Source organism: Otolemur garnettii, unplaced genomic scaffold, assembly GCF_000181295.1.
Source record: "Otolemur garnettii isolate 467f Iridium unplaced genomic scaffold, OtoGar3 scaffold00094, whole genome shotgun sequence".
Taxonomy (NCBI): Eukaryota; Metazoa; Chordata; class Mammalia; order Primates; family Galagidae; genus Otolemur; species Otolemur garnettii.
This window is the reverse complement of record NW_003852489.1, coordinates 2,761,373-2,773,527: the sequence shown is the minus strand read 5'-3', so window position 1 is coordinate 2,773,527 and position 12,155 is coordinate 2,761,373. Positions and strand designations below refer to the sequence as shown.

Sequence of the window (12,155 nt, the reverse complement as noted above, 5' to 3'; positions counted from 1 at the left end):
TTTTTGTATATGAACATGAGTCTGGGAGGTGAGTTTAAGCTCAAAAGCAGCCAGATTGAAGGGCAAGTGATGGGTCAGTGAAGCTCAGAGCCCCAAGGCTTGCCTGTCCTCTAAAATCAGAGTGGAAAACTAATCATTGAATCCCTTTAGTCAATCTAGATTGATCAGCTATCTCCTGGGGGCAGAGGCTTGGATACCCAGGCAGACATCATATCACATGTTTGCTGAATTGAAGTGAGCAGAGGTTAAAACAGAAAGAAGACATGCTCTCTGCTCTTGAGAGGCTGTGGTTAATTTGGGAGAGAATAGAATACAGATCAGTCACTAGAAAGGATATGGACATCAAAGGACAAAGCAAAGTACAATGGAATGAGTCAGCAAAGCAGAGGCTGGGAAGGCAGTGCTGGGTGGTGGTGGTGGGGTGAGTCTTTTAGAGGAATCACATTAGGAGGAGGTATGTAAGTCTCTTCCAACTCTGAGGTCCTGTAGCCCTGTTCTTCTCAGGATAGGTGTTGGAAAGACTGTCTGCAGTATCTGAGTAGCTAGCTTGTAACCCTGTGCCAGCTCTGGAATTTCCCCTTTCTGCAGCTACTCAGCAGGTGCTTGGAAACGCAGTGCTCCCCAGCCTTGCCACCCATATTTCATGCTCGCCCCAAGATCATGGGACATGTAGCAGCAGATGGGGGAAAAGTGAGGCTTACGGTATTTTCATTTATTACCTTTGTCTAGCACCTTTGCTGGCTGAAGTTTCCTTGAAAGACACAATCCAGCCCTTTGGCTCCACCAGAACTCTCATCAGTGACTCATCTACCTCTGTGGAAGGGGGAGGTACAATTAGTACAAGCACTTCTTAAGGGGAACTTAGCTACTGAGAGGCAAAAGTTGCTTTTGCTAGTCATGTAGATCTGAAATCCTATTTTCTTGTGGTAATTGCTCTTTATTCTTGGCTTTGAACCTGGGCCCTAGTTTGGTTCAAGTGTAGCCTCCTTGCTTGTTAGCTCCTATGCTTTATAACCTTCAACCACAGGTGGGCAGGAAAGACTCAGTAGAGGAGTCAAGATAGACCAATTTGGCCTAAGCAAAGGAGCCTGGGCCAGCAGGCTGGAACAGTGGTTGCTGATCTTGAGTTTCCCAACTGAGTGTCCTTTCCCTAGACACTTGGCATGGATAACCCACCATAGGAGTGCCTGGGAAATCATACTCTGGTTAAGGACATTAATGCCTAGTGGGATGTTGAATTTCAAAGGAGAGCTATAGTTTCAAGAGTGGAGTAGTGCTAAGGCAGACTTGGCCAGGTCACCTGCCACTTGGAAGTGGGGAAGAGCACTCAGAAGTCAGGGATTTGTGCAAGGACTGCTGCTGTATCTCAGCCCCACTTCTTACCAGACGTCAGACACTACCATCATCAACACAGAACATGAGAGCTGGACCTGCGGGGAGTCCAGCCTGTCTTTCAGTGGAGGAAACAGAGGCCCAGCGAGGGCAAGGGACTTGGGGGCAGTGAGATAATAGCCGAAGCTGGCATAGGGCTTACGCCCAGGACAAATTCTCTCAGAGCCTCTGAATATTGCAGGTTAGCATGCAGGACTTGTGCGGGTGGAATGGCTTGAAGTCTGCTTCCTGCTTTTATTTCACTCCAGCAGCCTCAATGTTGGGCCTGTGGTACAATCATTGGAAAAGGGCTGTGGCCATCAAAACCCTGAGATTCTTGTGTTGGAGCTGAGTTCCATGGTCCCAGGCCTCTCTTGGGGCCTCATTTCCCTCAAGGCAAGCTGGCATCAACATGCTTCTCTGGAGCCTGGGCAGCAGGTGCCAGAGAAGAGCTGGGATTCCAGTCACAGCTGAGGATGAGCTAACTGGGCTGCCTTTTGAGATGTGTCTATGTTCACACTTGGAACACAGCTGAGGATGGGGGGAGGAGGGATGTTATGAGAGAGGAAAACAAGGCTTTGTGATGGAGCTCCCTTCCTTGACATGGGCCTTTCTCCCCACCCCAGGCCACACAACTGCCCAGTGGCTGAAAACACCCAAGAGATATTCTTATGAGTGCATGCATGAGTACCAGAGGCCTGGGGCTTTGAACAGTGGGGCTTTGTGTAGCCCAAGCTTGATATTTAGGGCCGATGGCAGCAGCAGCTGCTACTTCTGAAGACTTCCAGCAGTCATTGGTGTCTCTCTTTATGTCTTTGTTTTCCTGAGTCAACTTCATATCTTTTGATCTGCCTCAGGCCTTTTCTAGGAGCCACTAGGTACCTTCAGAGGTTCCTTATCAGAGGCAAGCTGCTGTTCCCATCCTACTTCCTCCTCCTCTCAGATCCGGGGTCTTCCCTTGAGTCTCTGCTTGGCTGACTTTGCTTCAGCACGTCCTTGCTCTCTTGTCTTTCTCTAAGGCCTACAGTAGCATGTAGCATACCCTCCTCCCCCCACTGCACTGGCATTTTAGAATGCCAGAGCTGCAAGGAAGCTTAGAAATAATCTAGTTTATGCTAAGTTTGGTGGCTTTCACCTGTAATCCCAGCACTTTGGAAGCCAAGGCAAGAAGATTTCTTGAGGCCTGGAGTTTGAGACCAGCCTGGCCAACATAGTGAGACCCTATCTCTAAAAACAAAATTAGCAGCATGTGGTGGCATGCACATATAGTCCTAGCTACAGGTAGATGAGTCACTGATGAGAGCTCTGGTGGAGCCAAAGGGCTGGATTGTGTCTTTCAAGGAAACCTCAGTCCCGCAGGCTGAGGCAGGAGGATCAGTTGGGCCCAGGAGTTAAAGGCTGCAAGTTAGCTGTGATTGCACCACTGCACTCTAGCCTTAGTGACAGAGTGAGACCCTCTGTCTCAAAAACAAAAAATAATTTTAAAAATCTAGTTTAATTCCCTCATTTTTAGGTGTGGAAACTGAGGGCCTGAGAGGTGAAGTGAGTTGTCCAAGGTCCCCCAGCTAGGAAGGTTTCTCCTCAATCTGCTGGCTCACAAACACTTCTGATGTCTTTATGCAACAACACCCATCCTCCAGCCCACCAGTGCCAAATAACAGCCCTGGTTTTTTTTGTTTTTTTTTGTTTTTTTTTTTTGCTGTTTTTAACCAGGGCTGGGCCAAAACCCACCACCTCCAGCATATGGGGCCAGTGCCCTACTCCTTTAAGCCACAGGCGCCACCCAGCAGCCCTGTTTTTTCTAAGCCTGATATCACCTGCTGTCCCAATTTCTCTTTCCTCCCTTGGCTGAGTTCTGACTGGTTCCAACCATGGCCACTGATTCACAGATGAGAATGGAATAGGGCAGTTACTTCTACTCATAGAGAAGGCCGTACCTTTGTGTCTCAGTTTTGTCCAGAGTGTATTCAGGTAGAGGCCAGTCAGCCTACTCTTAAAGGAGAGGTCTAGGGCGTATGGTAGGAGCATACTTCTGGAAACTTCCACAGGAGCCTGACCAGCTCAGACTGCTTAGCTCAGGAAATCCCTCACCAGCTCCTCACTCCCCAAGGATCTAAACTCCTCATCCACCAAGCATCTGTCTTCTAGCTGCTGCTCTGACCCTTCTGAGCCTCTAATGCCTCTAAAAGCTCCTGGGGCATCTGTCCTCACAGTATCTCACCTGCTTGTCAGAGGAAGAGTAGCCCAGCTCGGCCTGGGTCATGCCTGGGCTGGCCACTCCCAAGGCCCGTCCCACTTTTCTCAGCCGTAGGCAAGGCTTCACACCCAATCAAAGCCACTAGCCCTCTCCCTTCCACCCTTCCAGCAGATGATCCCTGGATAATTTGTGCAGCAAATCCTCTTTAATCTTTAATCTGGAGTCCTGCACAAAGGGAACCTGCCACTAACCTGTCTCTTCAGCTTAGGTGGAGGTAGAGAATGGCTGACATTCCCCTTTAAGAAGTGTGGAGGGTATGGACAATCAGTATCTTGGACATCAGTCGGCTTCACTTTCTGAAAACCTTACTGAATCTCTGGAGTAACTAACAGTTTCTCTCCAACCTGTGTAGCAACTCCCCTTTTTTCCAAAGTCATCTCCTAGGGATTCCAAGTGAGCTGTCCCTTTTTCTTTGGGGATTGGCTCAAGCCCCCGTGGTGGTCCTGAAGCTGAGTAAGGAAGGACCAGGTGCCCAGTGCAGTCCAGAGACGAGGAGCCGAGGAGCTGAGGCCCCAACCTGTCCTGAGCTACTCTCGGTACCCTGCGCCTCCGGGGGTCGCAGGCTGCAAGGCCAGCCCCCAGGTGGGCGCCTCCAGCTCGTAGTGAGCGCCCGCTCGGCGGAGGTGCAGCCCCACCCCAGGCCGCTTCGCTCCGCCCCCGTTGCCGGGCCCCGCCCCCAGCGGTCGCACTCGGGGAGGCGGGCGGGGGCCATTGGTGTTGTGAGGTCGGCTTGCAGCTCCCGCCGCGGGTCCCTCCGGCGCTGTCCAGGCGGAGCCGGCCCCGCTTGGGCTGCAGCCATGGTAAGACAGGCGGGCCGGAGTGGGGCAAGGCCGGGGAGTGCTGGGCCCGCCGCTCCCGGGCGGCTGCAAGGGTACCAGTGGCGCCGCAGCCCTGGCTGTGCCGGGTGGGGAGGCGCTGTCACCAGCCCCTGGCACAGGCAGGCGCTGCTGCCGGGCGGCGCTGCGTCGCCGCTCCCAAGTTTTTTCCTCAGAGCAGCGAGGGAGTGGGGCCCGGCCCCTGGGGTGCTGCCGGTGGTCTGGGACGAAGGGGTGGATCCGTGATGAGGGAGGTGCCCACCGACTGAGATGCGCATGTTGGGCTGGTAAGGGCGCGTCAGCGATGATCTAAGGTGAGGGACTCCGTCCTTGCCTGGGTCAGCTGTTACCAGGGTGACTCCTCCTCACTCACCTACTCTGGGCGCAGGGGTCAGCACCAACTTCCTTTGGAAAACAGAAAAGGCCCACAAACACTGCCTGCTTCCCTAAGAAGGATAGTGAGGCGCTGGGTTCCTCCTTCCCATAGTTTGGCAAGGGGCAGACCCTAGACCTTTCCCAAAGGGACCCCTGAGAGAGGAAAGCCCATCCACCATCCTGCCCTGGGGGAATCGGCTATATCCCTCTGCCTTCTGGACAGGAACCCCAGGGAAGCTCCCTCCTGCTGCAACTATCCCTGCCTCCAACCCCAAACCAGGTCCCTCTGCAGAGCGTGGGGGCAGGGGTACCCATTCCTTCCAACTGCCTGTAGCAAAAAGAGAAACAGTAACACCAGCCAGCCTCTCCAGGGCCCTCAGGCAGGAACTTTTGATGCCTGTGAGGATACAAGCTCTTCTGCTGTTGTTATCAGAGCTTGCCACAAACGCAGTGTATGGGTGTCAGGATCTCCAGGGCACATGCCATCCTCTTCAAGTCTGGAATCCCCACAGCCTTTGCCCTCTGCATTGGGAGTCACAAGCTGTTTACAGCAGGAGGTGATCCGTGACCAGCCTGTGGGGCAGGATGTTGGCTGTGAGCAGCCTCCAGAAGGGAACTCCCTGGACCCCACGGAATCAGAAGCTTTCAAGTCTGGGAAAGCCAACCTTGTGGGTTCTTGTCTTTCAAGCTGTGTCCAGGCAGATGCCCAAGTCTTGGCCAGGAAGTCCAGGTGACCCTGTGACTTCCTCAAAGTGGGGGGTTCCTGGGAGAAGCCAAGTAGTGCCTGTCCTTATCCCTGCCCCTTCTCTTTCCCCACATGGGGGATGGAGAGACTGATTGTTCTAGGGATGGAAGCTTGGGGAAGCTCTGATTGTCCCCAGTGCCAAGTCCAGCAGGGGCCCAGGGGCTTTTCTGCCACACACTAAGTTCAGTTCATCTGAGGTCTTGGCTTTCATCTTGGCTGAGGCTACCCTGTTCTTCTCTAATTAAAGATACCCCTACCACCATCAAGGGCCCCTGCATGAGGCCTCTGCCCTCAAGCCAGCCAAGTCCTTAGGCTGACTGGTTCATGTCAGGCCAGATGCCTCTATGAGGGTCTCCTCAAAGTAGGTCAGTGTCCCAGCTGCTTTGGGAATTAGCTCTTCCCTAATGCAAGAGCCCAGGGAGTTAAATTGCATGTAAAAAGAATGGCAAGCCAACATCCCTGAATTGAGAGATGCTTTTTCTTAGGTTCAAAGCAGCCTAAAATATCTGTCATCTGGTGGTGCAACCTCCCTGGGAGGCAAGGAAGGGCCATTCACAACTGGACACTAAGGCCCTGAAATTAAGACACTATACAGACTCACATATGGTGTTTTTGGCCCAACCAGAAACACTAGCTTCCTGACCCCTAGTTGATCCATCTGCTCACTCCCAGCCAGGGCCTTTAATTTGTCTCCCACCTAAATGGCAGCTCTGAAACTTATGGGATACCAGCCTCCCATTGGCTTGAACCCTTGTCCCTCAGAGACCCAGTGCAAACAGCATCCCTGTCATTCACTCTATGGAAGCCCTGTGGTGACAGAATTTGGACAGATCTCCATGAGCAGAGGTCAGGTATCCTAGGGCAGGAGGAGTCCCTAGAGCAAAGCCCCCTCAGTAGCTGGATCCCTGCAGGAAAATCTAGGAGCAGATTTCTGCAGTCAGAAATCTCACTGGGAGAAAAAAAAAAGGGACATGGGTGGCGCCTGTGGCTCTAGGAGTAGGGCGCAGGCCCCATATACCAGAGGTGGTGGGTTCAAACCCGGCCCCCGCCAAAAAATGCCAAAAAAAAAAAAAAAAAAAGGGAGGGGGACACTGGGAAAGAAGCATGAGACCATTCCCATGAGACCCTATACCCAGATGATTATGGGACATCTCATCCTATTTCATTAGCACTGCTTTAAAGTTAAGGTGAAAGAGAGAGATGGGGTATTGGAATCTTTTGGGAATGGGTTTCTGTGGTGGCTATTCCCGTGTACTAATAGGCCAGGTCACCTTGGGGACCATTGATAGTCCTCAGGCAGGCCATGGTGTCCTTGGGGGTTAACAGGAGAGATCAAATGGATCAAGAGCCTGTACTGCAGACAGAGGTGGTGCTGTGCCCACCAGGGTAGGCAGCAGACAGGCATCATGGGGCAGCCAATCAGAGAAGGAGGGGGCTGCAGAGGAACCAAGTGATCCTGCTGCAGCTGAGCTGTCCTTGCAGGGTAGGAGCCAAGGGAAGGGGAGGAGGAAGGGTGGGGAAGGACATTCCACAAGCTTTTTTGGCCCTGCCAGAAACAGAGGGGGGTCCAATAGAAAGGGAAAGGAGCATGCCAGGGAGCCTAATAGACAACAAGAGCATCAAGATGAAGCTGTTTCTATGTGTGAGGAACTTTGCCTGGGAAATAAAATGAGACCTAGAGCTTGCTGGCAGGGAGCAAGTGTGAGACATGGACCATTCACTGGGATGGCAAGGGAATTCTGTCCCGGAGGACAGGGCTGAAGCTGGGGTAAGGTGCTCCTCTGGGAGATGGGTGGACCAGACTGTCTTTCTCTTGCCTTGGCTGTGACTGGGGCTCAAAGTCAGAAATGATTTTGTCACTGGCAGAGCTGGGGGTGGGATGGATAGACAGATGGTGAGGACCCTAGAATCCCGTCTGCTTGTCTAATGCCCTGTGGCTCCTCCATGCTGATAAGCAGCTAGGGGTGGCGGAGGGGAGAAGGGTGCTGGGTTCCAGGTGCCTGCCTTCGCTGGAAGACTGTGGGACTAGGGATTGCATCAATCCCTTTCCTCCTCCTTCCCTGCTGCTCCTCCATTCGGTGCCCCTGGAGAACCAGGTGGAGCACTGTCCTATCCCACCCACACTTGGTCTGAATCCCAGACCAACTGCTGGGTCACTGGGGTTGCGCAAGGGGCAGATTTCCTTGAGTTCTCCAGACTCATTAGCTGCTAGACAACAAGACCTGCTGCTCCCTAGACGCATGCCTTCTCTGATGCCATACAATTAATTGTCCAAACTGGGACACCTTTGAGCGTGAAAGGGGACACAACGAATACTAAGACAACAAACATAAATTGTAATGTATAGTCACGAAAGGATCTCACAAATGTTATGGGTGAGAAAAGCCTATTAGGTCAGGTTTGCCTCAGGACAGCTTCTTCTGGTCACTAAGCCCCCATATGCTGCTTCCAGTTTTAGGCTAAAGGACCTCTTTTCCTCCCCGCCATCCAGATGAGCTCTAGAGTCTATGGCTTTAAGCAAGTGTGATGACTTAAGGGGTGACATCCTGGAAGTAGCCCCTAGGGGACTTTTCCCTCTAGCCTTCCTATCTCAATCCATTTCCTCTGGCATAAACCTGGCAGAGTGCATATTCAGCTCCCTCAATTCTTGCCTTTGTAAGATGGGGATGTGCAGAAAGACTGTCCATCTTATCTCCTTCACCCTGGCTGGGACTCTACAGTGGTCCAGGGTAGCCCCCACTGGCTTGGCCATTCCCCAGAGGGTGAGTCAGCCTCTGCAGCCAGCCCTTGTCCATTGTCTGGAGGTGGCATCTGGGTATTGTGAGACAGAGTTGAGCCCAGCACTGCCAGGCACCCCACAAAGGAGGCTGACCCCCAAAGGAGAGAGAAAGTTTTAGGGTCTAGATCTGAGAGCAAGAATAGGGGAGAACAGCCCCTCTCTGAGCTGGGGATGAGGTGGAACAAGCTTCTGCAAAAAATTCTGTTTGTTCTCTGCCTCCCACCCTCTATGGTTCATGGTTTAGGGCAGGCCCTGTTAGGGCACTAATGGCTTTGAGCAGAGGGATAAGGGGCAATAGAAGGGTGCTTCCTCTTACACGTCCCTTATAGTCAGGGCTGTCAGGAGCTCTGGAGGCCCAGGCATCCTCCAGCCCACCTATGCACCAACTCTTCCATAGCCACAGTGTCCATCCTACCAAATCAGGTCCTTCCTAGGTCCCCTTTACCCATACTCTGCATCTACTGGCATGTTTACTCTTGGGGCTTAGGTCTCAGCATAGTGCCAACTGTACTGAAGTCTGGGCAGTGAAGTACAGGGAGTGGATAACCCCCTTAGCATCTGCACCTCAATCCTGAAGCACACTGACCAGCAGTGACAGGAGGCACAGAACCCACTGCTGACTTACCTGGGGCTGGTAGCTCCCTTCTCCTGTACCTACTTCCCTCCTGCCTCTGCCCCATCCTGACTCTCTGTACTCTCCCTTGAATGATACTCTCCCCTCCTGTCTAATGCCTCTGTCTGCTCCCTCTTAGTCAGTCTGTCCTGGCCTTTGTGACAGTCCCTGGCCCTTGCGGTACCTAGACCCCTAGGAAGGGCAGCCTCAATAACACCCTGCTGAGAGGAAGCACCACAATTGGAGCTCCTCAGTTCCCAAGAGTAGTTGCCAGGGAGTTGGGGGCTGCCTGGGACTCCTCCTAGACCTTGGGGCCCCTCCTGGCATCTTGGATTGGGGCTGTTTGCGAGCAGATTAGGGAGGGATAGTGAGTACTTCCTCTGGCTTGGCTGCAATTCCTTTCTTTTCTAACCACAAGTGCTTTCCCTCCTTTCCCTCTTGCCTTCTCCTGTCTTCTGCCTTCTTCCTCATTCTTCCCTTCCCCCCCCTTTCTGCCACCTGCCACCTATTCCACCCCACCCCCATTCCCCAGATCAAGCGTTTCCTGGAAGACACCACGGATGATGGAGAACTGAGCAAGTTTGTGAAGGATTTCCCAGGAAACGAGAGCTACCACACACCGGAGGCTAAGACCTGGGTGTCCAGGCCCCAAATCCCTGAGCCAAGACCCCAGGCCCCGGACCTCTATGATGATGACATGGAATTTAGACCCCCCTCGTGGCCACAGTCCTCTGACAGCCAGCAGTACTTCTGTGCCCCAGCCCCTCTCAGCCCCTCTGCCCGGCCCCGCAGCCCATGGGGCAAGCTCGATCCCTATGATTCCTCTGAGGTAGAGCCTCCAGCCCTGTTTGCCTTTGCCTTTCAGTGGGCTGGTGCAGGAAAACCCAGGGAGAGAGCGGAGAGAGCTTCAGAGAGAGAGAGTGTGTGTGTGTGTGTGTGTATGTGTGTATGTGTATCTGGGCCTTCTCTCTGTCCTGTGTCAGCCCCAGCTTTGTGATGGCAGCCCCCAAAGCACTGGAAATTGACAGCTCCAGCAGGGGCAGGAGGTCCAGTGGGTGGCTTCAGATGAGAACCAAAAGGAGTCTGGCACTGCTCCTGTAAGGCTGGTCCTATAAAGCTACTCCTGTAAGATGCAGATCTAGGAGGGAGAAAGAAAGAGAGGAGATTGGTGCTGAGTGCTGGGGCCCTTCTGCCTCTTGTCCTGATGCATTCTGCCTTCCTGTCCACTAGGATGACAAGGAGTATGTGGGCTTTGCAACCCTACCCAACCAAGTCCACCGAAAGTCTGTGAAGAAAGGCTTTGACTTTACCCTCATGGTGGCAGGTAGAAAAGGGGCAGGGCTGGGCTGGGCTGGGCAGGGGGTGTTTTAGGTGGGGATGGTGTGCATCTGTGTATGGAGAGAGGGTATACATAGGAAAGGCGCAAGCAGCAAGTGGCTGTGTCTTTTTGCAAAATAGCCAGAAGCCACTGGTGGCCAAAAGTATGTATACCATATGTATATGTACAGGAGGCATAAAGTGGTGCAAAGAGCACTTGACCAACAATTTTCTAGTATTTGCCTTTCTCTGTGTGACCTTGCGGAATCTCTTGCTCTCTCTTGGTGTCACTCAAATGAGAACGCTGGACCAGCTGATCTGTTTCCTTCTGGCTCAAATGCTATGGTTTGGTTAATCTAGTCCCACGTAGATAAGAAAGGTATTCCCCCACACCTTCATCCAGTGGAATTCCCTCTTAGCTATACATCTTACCTCTGATCTGGTACCTCTGTCTTCTCTCCTGCCAGGAGAGTCTGGTCTGGGCAAATCCACTCTTGTTAATAGCCTCTTCCTCACTGACCTATACCGGGACCGGAAACTCCTAAGTGCTGAAGGTAAGGAAAGGAGACCAGCGTGAAGTCAGGCCGGCAGACCTGTCTTGGGAAATTAAACTCCATGCAGAGTCTGGGTGATGCCCCCTAGCTTACAGGAAACCATGGCTTTTTAGAGAGATTGACAGCATCTTTCCATAGGCCTATCTTGTCTGGCAGCCTACCAGCTAGCTCCCTAAGGATTTGGGTGCTGAAGCAAGGCAGGGACCAGAATCTTGCTCTCTGAATGAATTTTTGACCCCCAAGGATTCCAGGAATCCAAGAAAAAAGCCAAGAGCAGAGAAGAGGCTGGGGCCAGAGCCAACAGCCACCGGCATTTCCTGTGTTGGGAAATGTGTTCCTTGCTGGTTCCCAGAGAACAGGCCCCCAGGCAGCCTGGGGGTTGGGTGGGATGAGGCAGTCTGGGCAGCAAAGTGGGTTGGGGTTGGTGGTTTGTCCTGACTAGACAGGTCTCTGCCCTTGCCCTGGCCTCAGTTTCCCTCTTCTCTAGAGCGGATCATGCAAACTGTGGAGATCACAAAGCATGCAGTGGACATAGAAGAGAAGGGTGTGAGGCTGCGGCTCACCATTGTGGACACACCAGGTTTTGGGGATGCAGTCAACAACACGGAGTGGTATGTCTGACCAAGCATGACCCCAGCTGCCCTGACTCCCACACCTACTCCATACCCACCACACACAGAGCCGCACAGGTAGGCAGACATGTACATACATAGTACTTGTCAGGAGAAAGACCTTGTGACCTTGAGCATGCCATGCCCCTTAATGGACAGTCATCTCTTCCTCTGCAAAGTAAGAGGAAAAGGATGGGGATAGATGATTTCTAACATTCCTTCTGATTCTGACGCATAATTCTTTAATGGGGGTGGGGACACAAATTAAGAAAGAACCTCAAAAAAGCAAACACCACGAAAACATGTAGTACAGGGCCCGAGAGGTGCTCAATAAACATCGCCCTCCCTCCTTCCTTTCCTTTCACCAGCAGCATTTTAGGTGCCACAAACAAGTCTTGTTGAAGGAATGGGGTCCGTGGAGGGAGGAGTGAAGGTGAGAAAGAAGAGGCAGAGGGGGAAATGGTGGAACTTTGTTTAAACTCCAGGTATCCTCCAGTCCACTTGCCCAAAGAAAACGCGGCTTTGCCACATCTCCCATCATCCTGGCTTTTTTTTTTATTGGGAACTGGAGGGATGCTTAGGTAATGGTCAGGTCTAAGTAAGTAGCTGAGGAGGAGAATGGATAAGAAAGATTCGAGAAAAAATAGTTTTTTTGATGAAGTTAGAGGAGTGGTACTAAGAATGCTACAGAAGTCAAATCTTTTTTTTTTTTTTTTTT

At 52.3% G+C, this 12,155-nt stretch overlaps 1 protein-coding gene across 4 annotated transcripts in view; it reads left to right on the top strand.

The window, feature by feature from the left end:
- The first annotated feature begins 4,311 nt into the window (after positions 1–4,311).
- The window catches only part of SEPT4 (septin 4), a 12,979-nt gene continuing 5,135 nt past the window's right edge, over positions 4,312–12,155 (top strand). Inside the window, exons 1-5 of one of the 4 annotated variants that reach the window (XM_012808786.1) lie at positions 4,312–4,428; positions 9,488–9,784; positions 10,186–10,279; positions 10,740–10,826; positions 11,314–11,437. In XM_012808786.1, coding sequence (XP_012664240.1) covers positions 4,426–4,428; positions 9,488–9,784; positions 10,186–10,279; positions 10,740–10,826; positions 11,314–11,437 — 605 coding nt within the window. In that variant the 5' untranslated portion in view covers positions 4,312–4,425. Of the gene's footprint in view, positions 4,429–6,870; positions 7,332–9,487; positions 9,785–10,185; positions 10,280–10,739; positions 10,827–11,313; positions 11,438–12,155 lie in introns of those variants that run through there. The other 3 variants (XM_012808784.1, XM_023516608.1, XM_023516607.1) reach the window with 3 other exon arrangements.